The sequence below is a fragment of the Chroicocephalus ridibundus genome, chromosome 2, assembly GCF_963924245.1.
Source record: "Chroicocephalus ridibundus chromosome 2, bChrRid1.1, whole genome shotgun sequence".
Lineage (NCBI taxonomy): Eukaryota > Metazoa > Chordata > Aves > Charadriiformes > Laridae > Chroicocephalus > Chroicocephalus ridibundus.
The window spans coordinates 4,545,019-4,571,588 of NC_086285.1; the positions used below are offsets into that span (position 1 = coordinate 4,545,019).

The following is a 26,570-nucleotide window of genomic DNA, read 5'->3' on the forward strand; positions in this document are numbered from 1 at the left end:
AAGTAACAGGGAAGTCCCATGTAACTGTGCATTATGTTAGAGATGGTTGCAGTCCTACAGAGAATTTGACTTCTGTAAAAGGTTATGAGATGTTACAAATCTTGAGGCAGATAAACTCATTAAAAGCTGTCTCATTAAGTCCTGCATGGAAAAAATAGGTTACTTAAGAAGCAGGGACCAACACAACCATCTATGTTTGTGCCTGAGGAACCTCACATTTGGGCTGCAGCAGAAAATGGATGCTCTAACAAACATAGCAGGGTTGGAAAAAACCTCCTAGGGTAGTGTGTTTGCATACATTGTCTCTCATCTCTAAAAAATGACAGGGACTGAAATGTAACTGATCTTATTGGAACGTAGCCTGGCACTGGAAGTGACAGCTACAGATGAATAACGGAGGATAGAGAGAGCTCTCTGCTCTGTAGACTATAGACACCCTTAAAAGATTGAGAAATATTACCCCCTTCAGTAAACAGGGTCTGAACGAACACATCTAGTTTCTCTCTTCCCCTCTTAGTGAATTGCTTGAACATAACCAGATTGAGGTTTCATTCTCTGATCTGTGAGATGCTGTCTGTGCATCCAAATCTGTATTTGCCCCTCTGAGCCTCATACAGTGATCATGCTGCAATGTTGGTATACATGAGGCATCACTTACACCTTTCCCTTTCATCTCTCTCTTTTTTTTTTTTTTTTAAGGAAGTCAATGAACGTATGTTTGCCAGCTAATGAAACACTATAAAGAATATCTTATCATTTGAAACATTTGAGCTTAGCAATATTAAAAAATGCACCCACAAGAAATTCCAAGTATTAGCTGAAGAAATACATCTGATTGAATTATTACAGACAGTTAGAACACCTGCATTGCAGTTACATTTAAAATTCAGTTCATATACTAAGCCAACTTTGTGAGTCATGAATTTTATTGTTTCTCAAGTACATTTGGAACCAGACAAAGGAACGATGGTTTAGGATCCTATCTCCTCAATAATTTTATGATGACTTTTCTTAATATTTCCAATAAAAAGCCAAGCCCACTGCTTTCATAGATGAATGGAATGAGAAATCAATCAAAATGGCAGTGAAAGTGAATTCAGAAGAAAAAAAAATAGGTAGGATGAAGAAAACTGATGTTCAAATTAAAAGAGGAGATGTTCAGAGAAAACAAAGAAAAGAATGAGAATAACTGAAAAGAAGCGGGCTACCTAAAAAAAAAAAAATGGATTAAAATGAGCTAAAATAGCTACATAGACATTTAAAGATAGGAAAGCATTTTAAATGGGGAAAAAAAGTAAAGTTCAAGAATTCCTGTAAAAGATGTATCAGATATCATGCATCTAGATCCTGCTTTCAGTCTCAAGTGATTAAGAAGGTGGAATACAGTTGTGATAGGCAAATACAGAACAGCGTGTTTAAACACAAGAAAAATCTAACCACACTAGTCTCTGACAATTAGAATTGGCTTCACATGCCCATTTCTAATTATTTACTAGCATATTATTTTCTTGATGTCTGGTGTGAGTCTATACTTATATGTGAGGCCCCTTGAATTTTCCATTAATACACTTTGTCCTCTCTTTGTCTTAACCTGTTTATGAATGCAGGCATTAGTCAGGGTGCTTTGGTTTTCTGTGGGTAAAATGGGTCTGTCTATTGTTGAAGCAAAAAACTGCACATCCAAGCAGATGTACAGGTTCAGGAGCCAACTCAGCCCCACTGACTGCGAGGGGTGGAGATGTGTGCCACAAAATGGGGATCAAACCCAACTGCTGAGAACAAGAGCTCTCCTTGAGAACAATTAGAGATTTTTTGAACATCACTACTTGTGTTTAGAGGAAAGCCAAGTAGAAGAAGATTTTTTTTTCAGGTGCTTCTTGGAGGCTGGGATGACATTTAAATTTACTCTAAATTTTTTAAAAGTCACATCCACTCCCTTGGTAGAAAATCTGAAAATCTGCATGCCAGAAAAGTACCAATTTGAGGATATCAGCACAGCATGTTAGAGGTGGTTTGAAGAGAAAGCGTGTGTCCCAATGGAGACAAAATGTGTTAGCATAAGCATTACAAAAAAGTCCCAGCAAGGGAAGAACTATAAATAACATTATACCATTCTTGCACCCCAGTCTCTCAAAAGAAACTTTAGAGAGGTAATAAAAATGAATATGCTACACAAATTATGGTACAATCTCTGTCAAAGGGATAAGTCTCTTCACTGACGGAAGAAGTGTGTGTGCATATACACAAGTCCATGTGTGTAAAATTGTTAATTTTAGTATCTGGGCTCCTGCAAGAGACTATAATAAAACCTCACACTCATAAACAACCTCATAAACATTGCAGAAACAGCATATATAAAAGCATATTTGTTCTTATTAGCTCTAGTTTGCTTCACGGTATTTCATTAGAGAGCTGTTCTTTCCAAAAGTTGGAGCTGATCACTAATTATCCAGCTGAGCGATCACAGCTATGTCCTGAAATGCTAGAAATTGGAAACTTGTTGTCCTTCTACATTTGCCAGGAAGGTCATCCATCTGAAAGCTCAAGAGATATGTTCAGTCACATTTATCTCCCTTAATTAAAAATTGTTCACCTCTAAATAAGAAGACACCTTTTGGCTCTCTCAAGCTGAACACCAAAAATCTTGATCATTTAAAAAAATGTCTTTTGCCTTTCCATTCATATGACCGTTTAATTAATTTTGTTGATGAAAAATATGCGTGAGTATGGCCAGGAATTCAGCAGCTCTACCAATTTTCTTTCCAGTTTCACCCAGTGTAGGATGCATCTCACCAACACTCATAGATGAGGAAACATTGAGGCTGTCCTAGGCTGAGCTGTCTGATGAGAGCTCCTAAAAGACTGAGACATGACAGTTGTCCTTTCTGGGTCTCAAACCAGAAGCAACAAGGTGTGTTTGTATAATCTAATGAATATCCAAAACCATAGCATCTGAATTCGAGGTAATCTCCTTTTATAGTCAAGAAGGCAGGAATCTCACACAAATTTAAGCATTTAAAACAGGTTAAATGTTGAGGGTTTTTCCCTCTTTGTTAATAAGTAATACTTTCTACCTGACAAGAAAAGCTAAGCAACAGTCAGAAGAGCCATACACTAGAAGGAAATTCAAAGACCAGATATTTGTATGGGAAGGGACTATATTATTTGGAGAAACAGAAGTTCCAGTTCCTATTCTATTCTACAGAATGTACCTGAATAATGCTACATTTCAGACATGCAGCTAACAGAGGTGGTCTCTAAATAAGACCTAAGAGGAAAGTATGTATTTTTGTGTGCCAAAAATAAAGATGAGCTCTGTATGCTGACCACTACACATTGCAAATGACAGGTCACACAATCAATATATAAGAAAGAGACTCTGTAAAAACTATTAAAAGATACTCTGGTCACAAATTAAAATGTTCTCATTTAAAAATAAAAGCAAAACATATGTCAAGAATGCTTTAAAATACCTGGCATTAAAGTGCAGCAACATGAGAATATCTGTATATTAAGCAATTGTAAGGCATTTGCATGGGAGTTATAGAAGGCTGTTAATAAGAATAAGAGGATTTAAAGACTAGTGTTATTTGTCACAGTATCCTTTTGTGCAATGCTTCTTGAGAAGCGGTGAAAAGCACACTTATGATCAACGGTCTGGCAAAAAACAGAGTTGAATGCAACATGAGTTTATATGGGGGTTATGTACTGTTCCCCATAGTTACAAAGTGAAAAAACATGCTTTATTCAGTGGTTTTATGGCTGTTATGTGAGGCTGGATACAGCCACAATGCGTAGGGGTATAACGGGTCACAATCCCCAGACACATGTTAAGACTGAGTGATTCATGGGATAGCGTGTTACTTAGTAAGTAAAGACTTATGTTGTAAAAAAATCCCTGTAATCTTCATAAAGAGTCCAAGATCTTCAGAAAAAGGATGAAAGAGTTTGAGTGCCTATATCTTTAGAGGTCCACTTGTATGGGTTCTTAAAATTGGCCATCTTAAAATGGAGGCACACAAAAGCACTGGCTGAAGTATCTTGAGGCTTAGGTTTCACAGGGATGATGGGAATCACTAATTTTATCCCCTCTGCCTGGAAAGAGTAATCTTAAACCAACAGATTTAAAACAGGAGCCCCAGTATTTTTTTTAGCTATTACTTTATTTTATTTTATTTTTAATCTCAGATACAAAGAGTGAAAAAATCCCCTCAAGGAACTGACTTGCCCTTCTCGAGGAAGAGAAGTGATCACAGTTCTATTGCATCCACAAAAGAGATTGGAAAAGTCTTACCATAACTTTAAGCCACAAATAAAAAGCCAGAATCAGTGTCAGCAATGGATCCTTTACTCTTAGCAAGTGCTGGCCTTGAGAACAAGAATTTATACCAGTACAATGAAAATAAAAATGTCTTTTCTTACCATGGGAAGCAATGTCAGAGTGAAGAAGATCTTCCAATTGATGGCCATTTTCCCTCTTAATTTTGAACGTTAGTTAAGTTTTGCTTGTTAGCACTATTATTAGGGATGAAGGACACAGTCTCTGCAGATCTTTTGGTTAAGGTCTTCACGTCAAGGCTGAGATCTCTGCAGTGAAAAAGGAAAATTATTATAAATATGGAAAACACAAATTAAAACGAAATGGACACAGAAAACGCAACACGAACTGTGAGTTGTACATATTAGAGATCAACCATACTTGTCTGGTTTGCAGTTACTATAGATAGTCTTGGATAATTAATTTAAAGCCAAAGGACATGTCTGTATGATAAGTAACTTGTATCACAAAAACTGCTGAAATAGGTTCTGTAGCTGCAAAGACCTAAACTGTACCCAAAGGAAAAGGCAGGATGGATTATTTTGAAACAGAAAAGGGACCTAGCTGTCTGCTTCACAATTTGACCTTCATGATTTTCAGTAGCGTCTCAAAAGAACAACTGTCTGGGTTTTTTTAGGAGACTGTATGACATGATGATTTATTCCCAGAGATCACTTGTCCAGATAACAAAATCTGTGACCAGAGTTGTTAATAATCTGATAGTTTTTTGAGAACTCAGCAACAGACGTGCAAAGGAATGAATTGTACTGTCAGGCTAAAGATTCATCCATGACATAAGACAGGATTGACTTATATGGACGATGTCATGTTAACCTGTGACATCCATTAGTCTCTGCCAAGGAGCTAGACAGGTGGTAAGGATATCAACAGAATTGCATACCTGATGTTATCTCCATCCTAGCACCGCCTGCCATAACCCAATATTTAAAAATTCCCACCTGCTCCAAATCATGATGATTCTTCAAAAAGTTTTTCATTCAAGAGGACCTATGTGTCTTAGTCTCTGGCTGGATCCAGTCTTCATTACTATTTAAAACAGCAATCCTGCCTCAAATCTTGATATCTTTGTGACCCAGAAGTCACGTTTGACGCCCTACCTACAGTCAGGTTCTAGCATGGAGATATACTTTCATATTCGTTAGTTTTCTTTCCCCGGTTGTCCCTCATCTGAGATGAATCCCTGAGTTTGCATGGTAAGGTTTTGGTAGAGTGACGGCTACAGGGGTGGCTTCTGTGAGAAGGTGCTAGAAGCTTCCCCTATGTCTGATACAGCCAGTGCCAGCTGGCTCCACAAGAGACCTGCTGGCCAAGGCCAAGCTCAGCAGGGACAGTGGTAGCGCCTCTGGGATAACATAGTTAAGAAGGGAAAAATCTGTTGCACAGCAGCCGGAAGAGAGGAGTCAGAAGATGTGAGAGAAGCCACTCTGACACCAGGGTCAGTGAAGAAGGAGGGGGAGGAAGTGCTCCAGGAGACAGAGCAGAGATTCCCCTACAGGCCGTGGTGAAGACCTTGGTGAGGCAGGTTGTCCCCCTGCAGCCCATGGAGGTTAATGGTGGAGCAGATATCCACTTGCAGACCATGGAGGACCCAATGCCAGAGCAGGTGGACACCTGAAGGAGGCTGTGACCCTGTGGGAAGCCCACGCTGAAGATGGTCCTTGCAGCCTTGTGGACCTGTGGAGAGAGGAGCCCACACTGGAGCAGGTTTTCTGGCAGGGCTTGTGAACCTGTGGGTTCCTGAAGGACTGCACCCCATGGGAAGGACTCACATTAGAGAAGTTCATGCAGGACTATCTCCCATGGGAGGGACACCACGCTGGAGCAGGGGAAGAGAATGAAGAGGAAGGACCCGCACAGACAACATGTGATGAACTGACTACAACCCCCATTCCCCATCCCTCTGAGCTGCTTGGCGGAAGGAGGAAGAGAATTAGGGAGTGAAGTTGAGTGTGGGAAGAAGGGTAGGGTGGGCAGAAGAGGTTTTAAGATTTGTTTTTATTTCTTATCATTCTACACTGATTTTATTGGTAATAAATTAAATTAATTTATCCAAGTCAAATCTGTTTTGCCTGTGACGGTAATTGCTGAGTGATCTCCCTGCCCTTATCTTGACCCCCGACCTTTTTGCCATATTTTCTCTCCCCTGTCCAGCTGATGAGGAGAGTGACAGAGCAGCTTGGTGGGCTGCTCTATCACTTAGCGGGCATCCGACCAAGGTTAATACACCACACACCTCCAGTGTATCTCTGCTCTAAGGCCCTAATTCTTCCAAAATAAGATCAGTCAGAAGTCCTTTGGTGGTGTCTCCAGTAGTTTAGGTGCAACCTCTTTGCTTAGGAAGATATGAGAGTTTAGCCTCATGGGCATGAGCTGTGCCACACCAGTTTGTCTCAGAGCCAGGGAACTGTCTCTCATCTGTGGTGTTCCCAAGTGTAGATGAAGTCTTTGAACGCCAAGGCCCCTTTTAAAATCTTCTTGTCTGACGTAGGTTTCCTACATGCCACCACCTGTCACCTCTGTGGGCATAAACACAACTGACATACATCTTCACAACTACAGAAATGTTTAAACAGATAAGTAAATGTTCGAGAGAAGAAAAGAAAGGGACCATAGATGATAACAAATCAGGGATATAAGACACACAAACAATTAGAGAAAGAATAAAGCAAGGGTATATTGGAAAAACATTTAAAATATCAGAGGGAATTTGAGGAAACATAACAAAGGAGAAAGGACAGAAAAGAAAACAGACCAAAGACAGAAAGCAAATAAAGGAATGACAAAGGCAAATGTAAAAGAACTTTTGTGATCAGGGGACACTTCCTTTTTGTACTGACTGCAACATACTGCCAAGATATCAGCATTTAGAAAGGAGAGAGCCTTCCAATTAAAAAATAAAAAAGAAAATTAAGCGCGCTCTAAATTTTTGTCTTCTCTATCCAGACCCTGACTAAATGGAGAACAATGATTCATAAAATTCCCTCTAAACTGATCTGCTTTCTTCCATCTTCACTCAATCAGTCACTCTTCCTCTACTCTGGTACTGAATTTAATTACTTAACTATATTTCTGATGGTTTATCAAATAATGAGGGACTGATAAGATCTCAGCTGAGGAGGACAGCAAACATCCGTGGTGACATTCAGCAGTGATGAGCTGGAAAAGGAAAGTCACTCCATTAACAGAAGCAAGAGAAAACAAGACAGGCGCATTAGCAGGCATTGGATTTGAAATTATTTCTTGATCATTTGCACTCCTGAGTGCAGGCCAGTCCAGAAAGGCCAGAGAGTGGTGTGGAGATTGAATTCTATCTTTGGATTTTGCCACTGTAATGTAGATTTGAATATAGAGCAGAAATACGATTTAAATACAATGGAAAAGTAGGAGGTGCCTGAGTAAACAGGTAGACAGATACCCCATGGAAAAGTGGTAAAATTTAGAATACAGTCCAATATTTGAAGACCTATTTTTACTTTAACCTGGCATTCACTAGGTCTGATAAGCGGAGAGTAGATGTTTTCTGTTTTATCTTAGTTTTGAAGGAACTTCTAAAGAGATGACAGGAACATCTGCAAACCCTTTCATTGCCTGCCTTTCACATTTTGAAGAGAAAGTAAAAGAATTGACTTCATTTTTACCCTCAAGGTAGTTATGGAAACTTGCATCAGAAACTGGGATGAGGCCTTCATACTGTCTACAAAGACTCCAGTGTTCGTTAGGTGATAACAACTACCAGTTCCATGAACTTATCCCCTGGACCTGCAGCAGAACCTGTATGTATTTTTTAGCAGCTGCTGGCAGGTATGGTACACACAGATGCAGAGCCCACCCATTACCAATAAGTAGTTATCTCACAAACAGGTACTATCAGCTATGTTTTACTAGAAAAATGAACCTTTTAAAAATACAGACAATAAAACATTTCCATTTCCATTCAGTATTTTGAAAATAAATAAATATATGAATGTGGGATGTGGAAGAAAATCTTGAATTGTCGTATCATCTTCTGATGTCACTGATAACAAAATGCTGTAATTTCATTAGTAAATAATAGATACTGGTGCTTCGTATTTTATTTTATCTGCATCTTCTACTGTAATTAAAATTAGTGAAGTTAGAATAGCCAATAGCATGGGGGTTGCACCATTCAGTTATGCATATTCCCCAATATACAAAAAAAATCTTCAATTATCTCTGGTGAAAAAGAAGGGCTGTTGAATTGTCTGAGAATCTGAAAATCAGTTTATTGTTCCTAAAATGGAATGGGCTTCAGGGTGTTATTTCAAGCATGGTGGAAATACAGGAAGAAAAAGGACAGGAAAAAAAAAAAAAAAAAAAGACTTGTTTGGGTCAGCTAATGACTTAAGAAAGTAATTCATCATCTACGAATGGATGGAACAGGTTGGAAAAGAATCGGCAAAACACGTTCTGCTGCAAGTGCCCGTTTCTTTTGCTTAAGAGGGGAATCTGGAGTGCTTAGATCATATGTGGACTATGTTACAGAAGCCTAAAGTCTGGTGAGAAGAATTGCACCGTGAGAAGCCCATAAGTGCCAAGTGCACAATATGATCTCAGTAACCAACAAAAACAGATAGTGAGTCCTTTCCAAGTGGGATGTGCCTACTCCAAGGGAGGCATAAAAGAATCACTCCTTAAAATAACCAAACGTCACTATATCAAGTAATGGGCAGAACTGTTATACAGCATCTCAGACATAGCGTACCTATGTGTGATGAATGAAAAGAGGAATTTTAGTGACTTTATAAGGCAGTTTTCAGCAATTATTGAGATCTTACCCAAAAGAAAGAAAGAACTTGATCCTCTAGGCTCCTTGATATGGTCCTGTGGGACATGTGCCAGTGGTTTGAAAGGAAAATAATAAATTCCAAAGCTGACCCACAGTGGTTTAGACCAGTGGTGATCAAATTACTTAATTAATCTTAATTCAGTGTCTAGTCAGGGCTGCCCACCATATCCTTCTCCTGCACTGTGACCAAGCTACTACCCAAGTGCGGAAGTCTGAAAGCTTCTGACAACATGCAGGATTAATTGAGCTTTTGCAGACTGAATACTCTATGTTGCAGCAAAGACACCCACTCCATGCACAGTTATCCCAGTACTTCCTAGTGACATGAAGAATATTTCTCTATGCAGAATAAACATGGATGGAGACTGACGGGGTGCAAAAGAAAGAAGGTGGTGAGGAGAATACTCCAGCCACCACCAGTCAGTATGGCTGACAGACTACCCCCTTGGCACTTCCAAATTCTCCCCAGGGAAGGGAACTTCGCAGCTGTTTATAGCACAAATTTTGCTAGATGGACATCTTTGGCTTATATATGAACAGATAAATATTTAACTGACTCCCTATCTATCTTCTTTAGGCTCTCAATACAAGATGTGAAATCCAGTGCATTTTGTTATTTCCCTCCTAAAACTTCCAAAACATAGTACATCAGCTTCATAATTTATATTAGAGGACATGATGAACCTTCTTCGTGTCAACCGAGACACTTGCTGGCAAGAAATAAGCAGAGTTGGGGGAACAACCCTTCAGTGACCTAGGACATGTCGCCTAATTTTAGAAAGCTAGAAGACACATACTCACATATGAGCTCATTGTCAAGTCTCTTTTTATACTGTCAACAGAGAGAAGTAGACATATGAAGAAAGCAATTTGTCTGACCTATTTTAACTGTCTACTTTAAACTTTGTACTTCTCTTCCATAAGTGTAAAAGAGTTCTTAACAGCTAGCTCATACGTTGACATCTACATTGTAGATATCTAAATTTGGACAGAATTACCCCTCCTCCAGACTCCTCTGAAGTATATAGATCAGCAGTATGAAACACAAAATAGCAAAGTTTGACCTACAACAAAGGCCTGAGAAGGAATTAGATTGTTTAGGGTGTTGATAAGTTGATGCTGAAATATTTAAAGTAACAGAAAAACTAGAAGAAATTTTAACTGAATGCCAGACAGCAACAGCTCTAAAGTTTCCCACAGCAGGTGGTCTGTAAAGACCAATCCTATTAAGGCAAACAAAAAGAACATGATGGCCTTTCTGCTATCTTTAATATACCACTTATTTCCTGGAGTTTAAATATTTTGCATTATATTCATTTACTTGCATTAATCTTAGTAAATTCACCGAAATTCAAGTATCTGCATGGATCACAGAAGCTGAGACTCTGGCTCTATCTTCCTTTTAAGAACCAAGAAGACATTTATTCACTTTTTTCCCCTTGCGTGCTTAACAGGATTTGAATCAACAAAACAGGATTTGAAGGGTAATTACATCAGGAGGTCTAAGAGGTGGATTTTCAGAAAGGATTTACTTCTAGAAGGGACAAGTCAGCCCTTTTCAGCTACGTGTGAATGTCATGAGGGCCTCTGGCAGAAATGGCACAACTTTGCCTGAAAGAGTTGGTAAGCAGAAACCTGGATTTTGTCACAGGATTGTCCACAAGAAAGGATGAGGTCTGTAGGACATCCAGCCATCGTTCTAACATGTGAACTGATGTGGGGGTCAAGTGCTGCAAAACGTTTATTAATGGCAGATTAAATCAGGTAGTCTCTTCTAATATCCAGTGTTTTCACTGTTCAGGAAAACCGTTGCTTCTGACTTCAGGAAACAAAATTTGGAAAAGGAGCTGGTACAATGTTAACAGTAATTTTGCATGGAAATAGTTGGAAGAAATGTACTCAACTTGCTGCCTGGCTAAGGCATTTCAGTGTTATAGAATAACCAAGTCTGTCAGCAATACTCAATAATAGTCTTTTTTCTATCTGAGGAATAGTCTATTTGATTTTTATTTTTTTTTCTTGCATAGCATGCAGAAAACACCTATGAATTTCACTAGAACTCCCTTTTTAAAAAAGAAAGACAAAGGTGTGATTACAAAACCAGGAAATGGTAAATTGCTGTCACTTCCATATGCAAATGGTGGTGTTTGAATGTTTCTACGTGAATTAGGATTACCAGTTTCATTGACTTCCACGGGGCCTTGTGTAGGAAAGAAATCAGAGCAATGCGGCTTTGCAAGAAGAAATAATAACCAGTAAGGGGGATTCACAGAACTGGGACTTGGCAGGGACTTCCGGAGGCTGTCTAGTCCAACTGCCCTGCTCTAAGCGGGGTCACCTAGAGCAGGTAACTTAGGTTATTTAAGACCCATTTCCAATCAGTTTCTGAGTGTCTCCAAGTACTGAGACTTCACAAGTTCCATGGCAACATCTTCCAGTATTTAACCATTTTAACAAAACAAAAGTGTTTTCTTATCTTTAAGTTGAATTTGCTATATTTCTACTTGTGCTTGTTGCATCTTGTCCTGTTTCTGGTTGTCATTGAGAAGAGCCTGACTCCAGCTCCTTTACACCCTCCCATCAGATATTTCTACACATTGATAAGATCCCCCTGAATTTTTTCTTCTCTAGGCTAAACAGCCTCAGCTCTCTCAGTCTTTCCTTAATCATCTTTGTGGCTTTTCACAGGACACACTGCAGTGTGTCCATGTCTCTCTTGTAGTCAGCAGCTCAGCGCTGGACTCAGCACTCCAGATGTGTCTCACCAGGGCTGAGAGAAACATCGCCTCCCTTGACATGTTAGCGCTGCTTTTCCTCATGCAGCTGATGATGCTTTTGGCCTTCTTTGCCACAAGGGCACATTGATGGCTCAGGATCAACTTCATGTCCACCACGAGCCTTAGGTCCTTCTCTGCAAAACTGCTTTCCATCCAGCTGATCCCCAGCCTGGTGCATAGGGTTGTTTCTCTCTGGATGCAGGACTTTGCATTTCTCTTTTTTGCACTTGATGAGGTTCCTCTCTGCCTATTTCTTCATCCTGTCCAGTTTCCTCTGAATAGCAGCATGACCAAACATTTGGTCTGTCAACCACTCCTCCCAAATTTGTATAATCTTTCTGAAGGTGCACTCCACCCCATCATCCTGGTCATTAATGAAAACATTAAACAGCATTAGTCACATTCAAACATTAGACCTTTATAGTTCAGCCCTGTCTACCCAGGCTCTCTTTTCAGTCAGTGGAGAAGAGGTAAATATCCTCAGGGAGAAATTTCTATACCCTAATGCTAGGTGCCTAATTTCGGACAAAGTGAGTTACTGCTTTGAGTCTATTTTTTCCCGCTCTGCTTACTCAGGCTAACAAGGGCAAACAAAGAAAATTCCATCCCAAAGTTTAAGACAGCAAAGCACTAATGGTAAGCAAAACAGAGCACTGACTTCTGTCTGTGTTATGGCCTTTTCTTACCTGCAGCACTATCTTTAGTCCTAATAGCTATGCCTAATAACTTCCATGCATGTTTTACTTCAGCTGTCTCTGATTATAATTTTGGTGGAGTTTTTTTTTTTTTTTTCCTTTTCCTTTGAGTGTTTTCAATTAAATTGAAATTCCCTGAAGATGCAAGAGTATTATAATTTGTCCTTACAAAGTACGCTCCTTATCATTTCTGTATAACCTGACAGCTCTTGTATTTCCTAGTCCTCTAGCTTTATAGAATTTTCCTAACGTTTCAAAAAACCCTCTCAAAACTATTCTAGAACAGATTTTAAAATGTCGCTCAGTCAATTCAAGAAAGATACTCCTATTTACACTTCCTGAAGATCTGATTCATTTCTTGATCATCTGCAAATTTTGCTAACATATTGTTAATTTTCAGACCTTACATCAGATTAGGCTAGCATAGCTCCTTGTGGCACTCACTATTAATTTGGGGAAAGAATAGTATATCCTGCTGCTTTGTTTTGCCTTTTTTTAGGACTCAGACACAGTACAATTTTTACAGTTTACGAATTTGTTATGTCTCAGCTGATATGCAGTAATTATATATGTCCTTCTTGGTTCACGTTAAATTCAAGCCAGTATAATTTAGTTTTGGTTCTCTTTCATTGTCAGCAAGCTCAGTTCCATTGCCTTGCATTCACTGTAGGCAAAGAGCTCACATAAGATGTTACCATCGGCCAGCAGATGTGTGAAAACGTGTTAAATCAACATAAATCAGTCATGTCTCGACTCACTCAGCTCTCCTGACCTCAGCTGATGCCTGCTTTCCTTCAAGGTAGAATCTTTCTTCAGTAAGGACATTATCAAAAACGTTTTGAAAATCCAGATCTAGTATATCCCAACCATTCATATATGGGATCACAAAGGCCAGCCTTTCTTAAGCTTTGAAATTTTATGTCCTTCTGGGACATCATGTATAAAACTAACCAACACCTGATTTTTTAAACAAACTCCAGTTAAAATGCCTGGCTTTTATAAGTACTAAAAAATTTTCATGATATAACAACTCTTCACCTTCATATTATGCTGCTTCACCCATATAGGTGTGATAAAAATGAAGGTCACTGACATCTAAAGGATTGTTCTGGGTATCTAAGTATTTTGACATTATAATGACTTTGGAAGCCTGTTTGTTGGAACTGTTTCTTCAGGCTCACTGAAAATTCAGATGGACATGAGTGGATCATTCATCTACAGGTCACGACTTTCTAGCCTATCTTTGCAACTACGGCAGCTATAGACTTATGAAAGCAGAAACTATGGAATATAATTTATAACTCCTTGTACACAGGTTTGCTTTTCTGGGCAGATTTCCCATTTAACATCACCCATAAAATTCATCCAGCAATTCTTGCCTTGATTGACATTATTTTCCCTCTTGTATTATTTAACATGTTTATTGTGCCCTTATGTTGCTGACTTCCCCAGAGACCTGGTGAAATGACGTGACTTCTTTAACTAAAGACCACAGATATTCAGTTGCAGGGAAATATTTATAAACTACCATGCATTTAAGACGCATTAGAAGGCAAAGTAAAGAATGATATAAGAAGTTTTTATCTTCACAGGCAGGTCAATTACCATTTTGAAGCATCTGTGATCTATGCGGTACTTCATAGCTAATATGCAACTAATATGGGATCATAAAGATAACTATGTGTTGCTCCATTCCAGCAGAGCTTTAAGTGCTGCTTGGCAATGTCCTTCAAAATCATTACTCCACAACACATAAAAAGTGTTCTCTATCTGGCATAAGAAAGTTTTACAAGAGCTACTTGATTAATTTTCTTTCCTTGCCTGGTGTTCTGCATTTCCTTCCCTGGCTATTGCTGTAACTGCTGTTTACATAGGAGGTCATAAAGACTCTGTTACCTATCCATCAACATTGACATCAGTCTCTGCTTTGAACCCATCTGGCTGGATATATGTCTGCTAAACAACATCAGTGTTGAGCAAACATCTATCGCAGCCAGAAGAAAGAGGAAGAGCAGAAAAATGCAGCTCTGGACCAGAGCCCTTTATTCCCATTGTGTCTGAAGATCGCCCCAAGTGCAGTACTTGTACAGTACGTTCAAACCAACTCTTTAACTAGAAATAATATATTTACTGGAATGTGATGCCACTCTTAGCACCCTTAATTAGCTGTGTTGATGTGCAGAATAGATTATCTTGAGATATAGTTTTCATTACATAGCTATCATTGCTGCCCAGACCCAAGTTAGCCTCTGTGCAAGGTGCTGCATGCTCTCAGCTGTGAGGAAATAACAGGGGTATCTTTTACAAGACATTCCACTATTTAGGACAGGCTGACTCCAGAGCAGTGGCCCTGCAGCTGGTGATGGACCCATGGGCAAGACACAGTCTCGGAACTCCAGCAACAGCACACCAACCTCATATTCTCTCTGGGAAACAAGCGTACCCTTCCCATCTGAAAGCAGAATTAAAGTAATAAAAGAAGCAAGGAAAGGGAGTTATCTGTTGCATTGGAAGGTGGTAAATACAATGAGCAATTGTCTGATGCCAAAAGAATAAATAAGTGACATTGGTGTGCAGAAAACAGTCTGATATAAACTTGGCATTGACAGAAGGATGCTTGGAAGTATGGAAAAATTGCCAAGGTGTTCAGAGAGAATGACAAAATGATCTTTCTTTGCCGTATATGTAGAATTCATTCTTATTTTCCAATGCAAATGGCAGACCTATTCTGAGTATAACAACTTGTACTTCATTGAGCACTTTGACTCGGCAATCTATGGAGATGTCCCAGATGAATATCCATTGGCCTCCCCCACACTTCTAAACAACAACATAGAAAGCTTTCATGGGCCAAAGTTCAGACCATCTTGATGAAAAGAAGAAGAGATATAATATGTTTCTATTTCCTTGCTGGTTAGGAAAATGATTCCCCTACTTTTGTTATTCCTCAAGTGTGTATTGTTCATTTCTCAGGGAAACGTGTCATAGAACAGTCCTGGGACTACAACCCTATCTCTTCTGTCCTTAGAGAGATGAAAACATATTTCTTTATTTTTTTTTGAACAGTTTCATTCCTACGCTGAAAGATAAGGTTAAGTCACTCCATAAGCACTAACAAGTGGCATAATTCCCTTTTTTTTCCACACACTTTTCTTATTGTCCTCCTTTTCTATTGCACCTAGAACAGCCTAAGTTCACCCAGCTGTATCCCATCTTGTGGTTAATGAACTCATTACTTTTGGACAGTATTAGGACTTTCCACAGCATGTGTTCTTGCAACACCAGGGATGGAATTCATGTCACATAAATGTAGCTGTCTAAAAGTGAAACATCTATGTCCAAGCTAGTTTCCCTCAGCTTCCTCCATAGTGAACAGAAGATGAACAATTCACCTCAGCAGCACATGGGTTTACCTTGCTCTGGGCCATCATCTTGGTAAACAGAGAGCTAATAACGAAGAAAACCAATTTGATTAGCTCAGAAGAATCTGTGTTGAGTAGGGACAGTCCTGAGCATAGTAGAAGTATAAACAAAGGTGAAAAGAAAAGCAATTGAAAGTAAAATCAGGTTTGGGACAAGAAGATGTTAAGCTGGGAATTAGAAGAAAGCTTCAAACCATCATCAGACAGAGGTGCTGGAAGTGCCTTCCAGAAAGAGGAGGATAGTCAAAAAAAGTCACAATTTTAAAGAGACTCTGTATAATTTCAATATTTTGTAAACAACTTTCTCTGACACACTGATTTTTTCGGTGCTAATAGGTATATATTCACAATCACATGGCCTTTGACTCAGAGCTGATTTCCATCCAGTGAACTTGAGTCTCAAGAGAAAACTGCAATGACAAAACTACAATGTGTTCTTGGCCTTTCCTGCTCCCACTAATCCAGAGGCAGTGAAGGCAGCTGAGCTTTTCCCGCTAGCAGGTGAGGAGTGCGATTGTAGCTTAGACACATGGACAGACAGGAGGCATTCAGGTCTCAGAAGTAAAGCTTCTACTCACACAAAGGGCAGTTCAAGTCTTTCCTTTGGCCTAGCACAGCAGGAAATGAAACTGAGTCTAGAGAAAATGTTGTGGGATTCTTCTTTTATCTTCACAAAGTACAAAGGCCTTTGCACTCTGTCTCACGAAGCAAGGACACTTCAGATGACACAAAGAGGAGAAAGTTGCAGGTAATCCCAACCTTTTCATCCCTTTGCCTTAGCTTGTCTCTAGATAGTTTGTCTCTTTAAAAAGCTGGAAATCCTAATATCTTAGGTAGCATTGCAAAATTATTCTGTGCTGTAAAACTGATTTCCCAAGCCATGGTTCAGAGCACTTACAACGTCTTAGTTGAGGTCACATTTCAGAGTGCCCAGGGCCTTACAAAGGTGTGAATATCCATGGCTTATAGCACTGAAGATTCTTATGGGCATGACTTTTTAAAAAACTAAAATCTAGATAATGGAAATATTCATCTTGATTCACACACCACTGCTTCACTATTGTTCTGAATAAACCAACACTACAACTGTCCTTCCAGAAAAAAGGTAAATATAAATGAATGGAAGCAATTCACTACTGTGTAATCACCTTCTCAACCTGTGATTAAAGCCCAAGATTTCTATATTCATCTTTATGATCTGCTCATGGATTTCCATGTGACAATTGGAGAAGATAAACTGGCCCTATGATGCCCTATGGGTGAACCTATAGCTGCCCTATAAGGTGGCAGAATATGGCCCTTGTGGAATACCTATGAAGGTTTGAACAACTCAGGACCAAACCAGTTTAATATAAACATACGCATGCACATACATGCAAAATTTGTTGGACAAGATATGACATATTCTCTTGTATTAATTCAAAAGGGTGTCAAAAAACAATCCAAAACCAAAAAAACCCCACCAAAACACAACTAGAAGAGAATGGTTGGATCCATTATAGAACTAGTTTTATTTGTGTGGAATTCAAATTTACTACATCAGAATTTTTCTGATATATGGAAGCTGCATGAAGAGGAGTCAATGGCATTATTAAAAAGTGGATTAATGTACTATATTGAATGCAGCTGTTGCAGTGAAAGCTGAAAACCCTGATTATGGATGTTACGCTGTGTGTGTTGATTAAGTTTACAAATTGTCAGAATGGTCATAAGATCAGATGTAACTGAACTTGGTATGATTCACATTTTCCTTTAGAAATTAAGCGGAACTGGAATATTCCATGTGGTCCAGAAGACAACTGAAATGTTTTTCCATTGAATAGCTTTGACATTTTATTTTCTTGCATACCAGTAAACCGTAGGATATAAGGATGTAAATTCAATCAGGCTGAAATACCCCTCATCTCCAAAATGCCCACTGCTCAGTTTTAAATAGGTTGACTCATGTTTCAAAGACACAGTGAAAATGCCTCTTGTGTACGGGTGATCTTTCAGGGATGCGGGTGAGGGTAATTTCATTAAAACATATACCTCTAAAACAGAGCTAATTTCCACTGATTCCTTATCTGGTCACTGAGACATAGCTAGCATAGCCAGTAGAGACACAAGTTAGATCATCCTAAATTATGTATCTCAAAGCATCAGGTGAATTACACACTATTTTTCTGTATTTTCTATCAGGAAGGAGAGGAAGAGTCAGGGAAAGGAAAAGAAAATTTGAGACAGGCACACAGCATAAAAAATTTCAGCCCAAACAAAAAAATGTTGCCTAAGCTACATTGAGCTGATCAGTAGCATCTTATATTGGGCAGTAAATTAAGGTCAAATAATGTGAAGTGTTCAGTAACAGAAGTCTTTTTTCTTGTTGATCAAGCTTCCTTCCTTTAATTTCCTCACATTTGATCAAGTCTAAACTCTGTTCAGGTCTTCATTTGCACCCACCTGGAGTTTAATATGTTATTTAAGCTCAGAAGAAATGACACGGAAGAAACTGTGGCTTGAGAAACAGGTGGAGCAGTCATACAAAGCAAAGATTATGTAGGCTACTTGCTGAAAAAACAAACTAACTAAAGTCTGTGGCCTTAAAGTGCTGGCATGGTTCTATCATGGTGATGATCATCATGTGCCCTTCAAGCACTTTGGGGATGAAACTTTGATCATTGGGAAACTCATTAGGTCAAAAAATTCTGGCCAAAGTTTTCCCAGTTTCACTGTAGTGTAAAATACAGCATTTCTCCATTATTCCCCTATTCCCTATTTACTTGTATGTTCTGTGGAGAGGATTTATTTTAATATCTGAAAATAGCTAAAATAACATTGCCGTAGGCTTCATAGGTTAGTTTCTCACAGAAACACAGTATCTGCCGATCCTAGTCAGCGTTTCACAAAAATGTTTTAAAAAGAAAAGCAGCCTGAGAAAGCTTTATTGATCTGCAGCACTGGGAGATCCACTTCAGCAGCCTCCAAAGGATGCAATTTATTAAGAGAAATAAAGATGTCCTAAAGCCCTTGTTTCTGCAGGCTGCATTATTAATGACCCTCTTGCCTGCAGATGGTTGGGACTACATGGGACCTACATGCAAGTAGCCTTCTTGGGTTTCCTCATCCTGGACTAGGTAGAGAATTAAAGGCGGACAAGGAGAACAAAGTAAAGGAGAGACCAGCAGTGGTATGTGAGAGTCAGCTAGCAAAACACAGGACAAAGTTTAATGGTTCATATGTGCATTGGATAATAGCCTGATAACCTCCAAGACATCCTTGTTTTTAAACATGAAAGCAATCTTAAGAACTAGTCAATGGTAACACTTGTAATAACTCCTGAGTTACCTTTACATTTATCTTCTGGATCTGCCCTGTCTGGTGAACTGACATCTCAGGGTCTTTTGTTGCTCTCCCCTGGGAGTGTATTCTGCAGCAAAGACCAGCATTTTGTTTGAGGCACCAGGCAAAAAAAAACAAATAAACAAACAACCAAAAAAAAAAACCAGAAAAAAAAATATATATCTCCTCTACATGCAGTAGAATAGGTGAATTCACATTTTATGGTATTTCTTTCATCACCTCCCAGAGTTCACTTCTGTCCCCAGAGTTTGTTTCCAGCTGGAATAAATGAAGCATTGGATGAGTTTGTAAGTTGTTCTGAAATGCGTAACTCACTGGGGAGACCAGGGTAGGGACACATAAGGGAAAGGAAGAGAACGATCCTCTCTCGGCAAATAAAACAAAATGTCTAATAACCTGAAGTCAGAACAGAGTGAGGCTGCTTTGGACAAGCAGAATAAATTTTGTGATGGAGCCTGAATAGGATGGCACACAGTCACAGTGCAGTGAACTCTCCAGGGCACAGCTTGGCTGCCATTAGACATGCTTAAAGCATTGGATATTTTATCGAGGACTGCTTTATTCACGAAGAGCTACAAAATGAAAACACCATGTGAGGCAGAAAATAATTTTTCCAATAATATTTTGCCCATTTTGGGTGTGTGCATGTCTCCCACATAGATGAAAACACAATTTTGTGACATGGATTTATATGTCCTTTGGATTGTTTAATTTCATCCGGCATTGCTCGGTTCTGATCACAAAATCTTCTTTGATGGGCAATAGTTACAGGTTTTACAGAAATAATTCTGGCTCATGTTCTGCAAAGGAGTGGTGATATTCCATGTTATCTGCAAGCCAGTAATGAAAATAATCATAATTTTAAATCAAAATAATGCAGAATTACATTAAAACAACTCTGAAAAAAAAAAACCAAAAAAAACACACACCAAAAAACCCCCAAAACAAGAAAACCCAAAAAACCCCAACCCAACCCAGGACATTAGGACTTAGAGGTCATAAATAAGTAGGTGAATAAACCCTAAGTACAGTATTATGTTATGCAGTGTCAGTCATACAGCTCCAATCCAAAAGGCCAGCATACTCCTTGTCTTTTAAAACAGATCAACATGTCTCTAAAATGGAAATTAACGTGTTTTTTTTCCTCTGCCTTTTTAATCTGTTTTCCAAAGCAAACCAAATGCTCCAGTTTGCTCAGATATGTAAAAACATCCAGAAGGCAATCTCAATAATTTTACCTGCAAAGAAATACAATGCATATTTGCATGAGGGTTACCACTCCTATTTTGCATATCAATTAATCCATAAAGTGAATGAAAGGCACACGTTTCTGAAGGCATAAGTAGCAATTTCTGCTCTGAGTGACTTGTGTGAGAAATGAGGGCATTCAGTACTTCATATCTAGTTAGTTTTAGTATTGCAGATATACATAGGATTGATTTAGCTCTGAGGACCAGCTGCATCTCAACTGATCACCAATGTAGGGCATAACACAAAATTCTCTGTATTACTCTTTCACAATATTTTCCTTTTCAACTATTTTCCAAGTTAATAGAACTTGTTTGCATTAGCTGGAAGGTAGTTGAGGTTTCTTCATGAAAATATGTGAATTCTTTCCTTCTGCTGACTCTCTGTAGAAAAGAGATGCCCACTGTTATGTATAAATCCAATAGGATTGCTTCGAACAACTGCCAGCTCTTGACACCTGCATTAGGCTGTGGGCGTCTCTCTCTCCAGCTGTAACCATGCTGAAAAGAACATTACTCCCAGTCAGCTTAGAGACGCTAATCCATGCTGTGCTGCCTCTGATCTGCCCACTGAGCTGATCCTACGAGCATTTCCTAACCCAATTGACTCCAAATAAATTGGGTTAGCTTAAATAATAAGGCTTTGCTAACCAAGGTCAATGTGATACAATCAGGTTAGGGAGCGCTCTTGCAAGCAGCTCAGCTGGCAGATTCAAGAGGTGGGGACAAGATGGTGGAGTTGGCTGGAGGTGGAGGTGTCTTCAGACAGCTAAAGGACTTCACAGTAGTTGCATAGACTTAAGACTACAGAACTCAAAAAGCCAAGGTCTTAAAATGACACAACTGCTTTGTTTGGTTGTTTGATTTTTTTTTTTCTTTTTCTTGTATGTACTGTTCCTCACTCTTGACACTCATAATTTTAACTACCAACTGGTAGTTTAATTCCACCACTCTTGACAGAGCAGGTGAAAATGTGTCTTAGTAATGCATGTATTCTAATTTCGTATGAGAAATATTTTTCAGTAAGAAAATATGCAGCAAATTCTCCTGTTATTTCATTTGCCATTTAATCGATGTATTCTTATCATGCACATTAAATGGTGCATTGTCAGTTTAATTTGTTAAACTCTTATTGTGGTTCTTTTTTCATCCCCCTTCCTTGATACATAACCAACATATCATTTTGCATCCCATGTGGGATTTCTTTGATTTAACCTAGTAAATCTTTTAATTCCTGATTTAGTATTCTGCTCTAATACATTCACCCACGAAAGAGCCTGGAAGGCTGAAGCTAAGAAAAATCACTTCCATTTTCTTAGATGCTACTGAGTGGTTTAATGTAACATACACATGCAGTGCACAGTTTGTGATCTTAGATTTTATCACCCATGCATTTCAGAGCTGAGTCAACCCTGATCAGGGTTTTGATGAAAGGATAAAGATTCAAGTCTAGGCTGGAACCAATAAAGATTCAAGTCTAGGCTGGAACCACTTAACAGTGGTGAGTTACTGAAAAAAGTAGTTGCATAAGAGCAAGGAAGAGTTCACTAGAGATCGAAATTTGGCTCCAAACCACTGGTGAGAAACGTAGATATAAGCACAAGTAGTCCAAAGCCGGACTTTGAGTTTAATTAACCTTGCTGCTCATTTATCAGGGATTTTCATTTAAATTAATGGTTCAAATTGAAGTGTTAATATAGCAAATGTGCAATCCATATTTTAGTCATAAATCCTACTTCCGTTTGTCATTTTCATTTTTAGATTTATCTCCCAAAAGAAAGGTCAATGATAACTGGTTTGGGACACATAGTTTGTAAATACTTTTTGATAACTGGAGAAGATATTTAAGAAAGACTTTAAGTGGATGTATATTTTAATTACTATTTTAAATCCATTTTGCTACTTTAGACACTCCATATGATGATTTCTGATTTACTTTGTAACAATTCATAATTTATTCATGACTTACTGTGTCAGAATTGAACAGAAATTGGAAACACATTTGGAAATGCACATACACACACAATATTTTAAGCCCTGCTTCCCTGACTGTGTAAGGAAAAATAAAGTTCCTCATGACATTGAATTTTATTTATAATTATGTGATGTCCTGAACAAAGAAAGTATCATGTGGTGTTAGTGAACTGACTGTACTGCTCGTGGTCACCAGGGCTTGAGTTCTCCCCAGTTAATTATTAAAATTTAAATTACAAGCAGAGATATTTTAAACCCTTTCTACTGTTAATAAAAAGAGCCGGACACCTCCATTGCATGAATCATATTTTGACTTCAGTCACTCTTTGCAGATGCCTGTCTCTCCTGTTTAGTTAAAGAGGAAGCCTATATTAACTGCACTCTTAATTCAGGCATACTAATAGAGTTTGCTCTTTAGTACCATCTTTATGGTTTCACTTCTTAGGAATTCCTTCTGTCATAGCTCATAAGTCCTTTCACTTTTCACTTTTTTCCTTGTTATACCTCTGTTTCACTACCACCTTGTGACCTCTGAAAGTTCTCCCTGCTTCCAATCTATACATTTTTGTGCCAGTTTCTGTCAGTATTGTTTTCCTGGAAAAAGAAAAGTTAAACTCCTCTGGTTGTGCCCAGGGTCTTTAATTGTCAGAAAGCAGAGTGGGTATTCATTCTACAGGGTTTCCTCAGGAAACCCTAAACCAAAAAAAATTAGTCTTGTTGCTAGAGCAGTCCCATTCTGCAGCTAATTTCTTTTTTCGCCCAAATCAGGCTGCATAACTTGTCTTCAAAATCTACTGTGTAGAGTGGCAAATATGGAGGCTGCTGGCTTATGTCAAGATTTGTTTCTTAAACACTATTTTCTGCTGGTTTTTTCTATTTCAGTTTCCTACTCCTTCCTGTTATAAGCCTAGATTTGTGAGTTGGTGAGTACCTTCTCATTGGAGCTAGGTATGCTTTAAGGTGTGTCTACACTACATGGCCCACAGCACTCACGTTACAGAGATAACCTCCCAACTTGCTACCATTTACAAGACACATTAAAAATCCTGCAAGATCTGTTCTTTCAGCTCCCACGGTGTCTGTGGATTTAAAAATGCCAAGAGTATTAAGATATACAGATCCGTATTATAAACAAGAATTCGTATGTGTCAGTGTGAGCTACGAAAGAGAAGAGAAAAGAAAAAACACCAAAAAGCCCCTTTCTGCTGGGAAGTACCAGTTGTACTCTTTGACTTCTGAACTTATCTAAAACACTAAAAAGAGATGTAAAGAAAATATTTTAAAATTGTTCTTGTTGTTATTGTCACTAAGGAAACGACTTCCTAGGAATCTGCGAGTATACAGACTCTCTGATGTGCAGCCAACTCTCTCTTCCACACACTTTCCAACTCTGGGAAATCAGGTTTGCCCACCAAGGGAGACCTATCCTGCTCTGTCTCAGCTGAATTCTTACTTCATGTGGAGATTGAACTCTGATGCTCCAGAAAAGCCATAGTCCAAACTTGCCACAACATGAGATATCCAAGCATAGATTCATGACTAAGCCAAAGGATTTTGCCTTAGGATACTCCCCTCTACAGTCTAACAGCACTGCCAGAAGACCTAGAATAGATCTGTAGCTAGGGAGTGTGGGAGGCACAGGACAGAAATTTTTCTGTCTGTTCACTCGTGGTGGTGTTTTCAGACATACTTCACCTTCCCTTCTCCCCCTGCACTCCCCCGCAATAATTTAGATGTATGCTTTTTTTGCATTAATCTCTTTAGCCCCTTCAAGCAGAGTGGCCTTCTGCAAACTACCTATTGGGAATGATGTATCAACTTTGACAATCTCTGAACTACGTCCAGGCATTGTAAATAAGAATCTCAGTAAATCTGTATGCAAACCCATTCAACATGCAATGCAAATAATTTACATTAATTTAGTAATAATTTAATATTAGTTTAGTGACCAAATTCCAGAGGTCCAGGATGTTCTCTGGTGGTATTTAACTTCTCAGCATTGGCACAGCCAATGCTGTTCACAGTGGTAGAGTCCTTTGTATCCCAAAGGGCTTGATAAACAATGTATTCTGCTGAAACACATTCAAACAGGAACATACATGCACATATCCCCTGTCACCAGTTCTACTGCAGACTAAGTAGCAAATCATAAATTCATTGAAAAGCGACATCGCTTATAATGGGTGTCAACTAAGGAACAGGATTATTTGTTTTAATCACTGAGGTCTCAGGAAAGACTTACAGACAATGAGTCAAATCGAATATGTGGAAAGACTCCACTAATATAAAACCATTTCAGAGCACTTGAGCTTTGCAAATGCTTTCTCATTACCACTGACATGTGTCCATGCCAGATCACACTTCCTAAGATTCCTTGGCAGTGCCAGAAGAGCTTATGTATTGTTATGTTTATCCAAGAACCAGAACATCTCCCTATAGACAAGTTTATTTCTGGTGTGTCCCTAGCTTCTTGCAGTCTCTAGTCTTATATTTCCCTTCCCCTTGTGTAAAAGCATAATCTGGCTCTCTGTAACTCTCCTTTGTGTGGCCTCTAGACCAAAAATGCTTAAAAGGTCTAAAAGCAAAGCTGTTCTGTCCAAGTAAACAGCTGGACCACATTGAATCCATCTGTCAATGGCAACAATTCAATAACCACTGAGCAATCCTCTACCAAGGTAAAAATCTATCTGTCCAGCCAGCCAGGAGCCTTTGCTTTTATGTTAAATTCATGACCCACCTTCATATCAGAAATGTATTGTCAGCCACTTGTTTGTGAATATGAAGGAGCGTAAGGAAGCTAACTGAGTAGCCAATGGTTGTTTCACAGCGGGGGCAAGGAAGATAAATGGACTTTAATTTTACAACTGCGTTGCTAAATACATCAAGTCTAGGACCCTTTCCTTATCTTGAGGTCAAGTAACAAGTCATCACGTTTGCTAAACTGCTTTACCACAGATTAAAATGGTCTCATCCAAACTGCCTATGAGAACAGTCTCTGGGCCATGATTTTCCCTGAGCATTGTTTCCAATCGTGGTATTGGCCTTCATTTGTTAAATATCTTATTTATCAATGTTGCATAGACAATAACTTATTTGGAAATCAGATTCCCCCAGGTTACTGCAGATTCTTCTTGTTTTTCCCCCATGACAGCAGAGTAAATGATTATCAGTTTTCCTAACCATTTCCAGTCTAATTGGTATTCATGCCAGTGCTGAGTCAAGCAAATGCACCATTGCTGAACAGATCTTACTGAAAGCAGCTTCTTCCACATCAAGGAAGATTTATCTCAGAAAAAGAACAGAAATTTCTGTCATTACATATGATAAAATGAAAAGGTGAATTGCAAAACATAAGAAATTGTTAAATGTTTGGCAATGAGACAATGCTTCTCTGAGCACATAAGAGCTCTGAGGTTATGAGTTTTCCACAGATCATTCTACATTAAGTACTAAATTAAGATAATGACAGTGATACCTTTAAGAAATCCTTTGAGAGAAGAGTAAGCATTCACTTTTAAATTCTATAAATATATGAAATAAATATATATTTTTTTTATTTTTTTATTTTTACTTTAAATCTATTAACCCTATTTTTGTAAATCCATGAGGAGAGTTAAAAGAGTATTGTGACAGCAGCAGTATATGAAACCATGGAAAAATTTTACTCAACTGTTAGCTTTTCTTCAAATTTTCTATATATCTTTATGCAAATTGAAGTGGATTTCCCTCCAGTAACTTCAGGCATATACTTTGTGGATATTTATAGATAAGAAATCAACCCAGACTCCCTTAATGGACAATGGGAAAAAAGGCCATTTTGAGGCACAAGTCTTCTGATTTATTTTAAATTACTGCTTCAGGGAAAAATGAACTGAATCTTATATTCTTATGCTCCTTAGGTGTATCTCAGATGCAGATATATTGTAGAAATCTATTTAAACTGTAAGTTCTCTAGGTGCCTTATGCA

General features: G+C 38.6%; 1 protein-coding gene across 11 annotated transcripts in view; it reads right to left on the reverse strand.

Annotated features, from left to right (window-relative positions):
• Nucleotides 1-26,570, reverse strand: part of ADCYAP1R1 (ADCYAP receptor type I) — a 147,221-nt gene that overhangs the window by 109,090 nt on the left and 11,561 nt on the right. For all 11 annotated transcript variants that reach the window (XM_063324312.1, XM_063324311.1, XM_063324310.1 and 8 more), the window contains exon 2: nucleotides 4,423-4,587. In XM_063324312.1, the coding sequence (XP_063180382.1) occupies nucleotides 4,423-4,470 (48 nt within the window). In that variant the 5' untranslated portion in view covers nucleotides 4,471-4,587. The remainder of the gene's footprint in view (nucleotides 1-4,422; nucleotides 4,588-26,570) is intronic.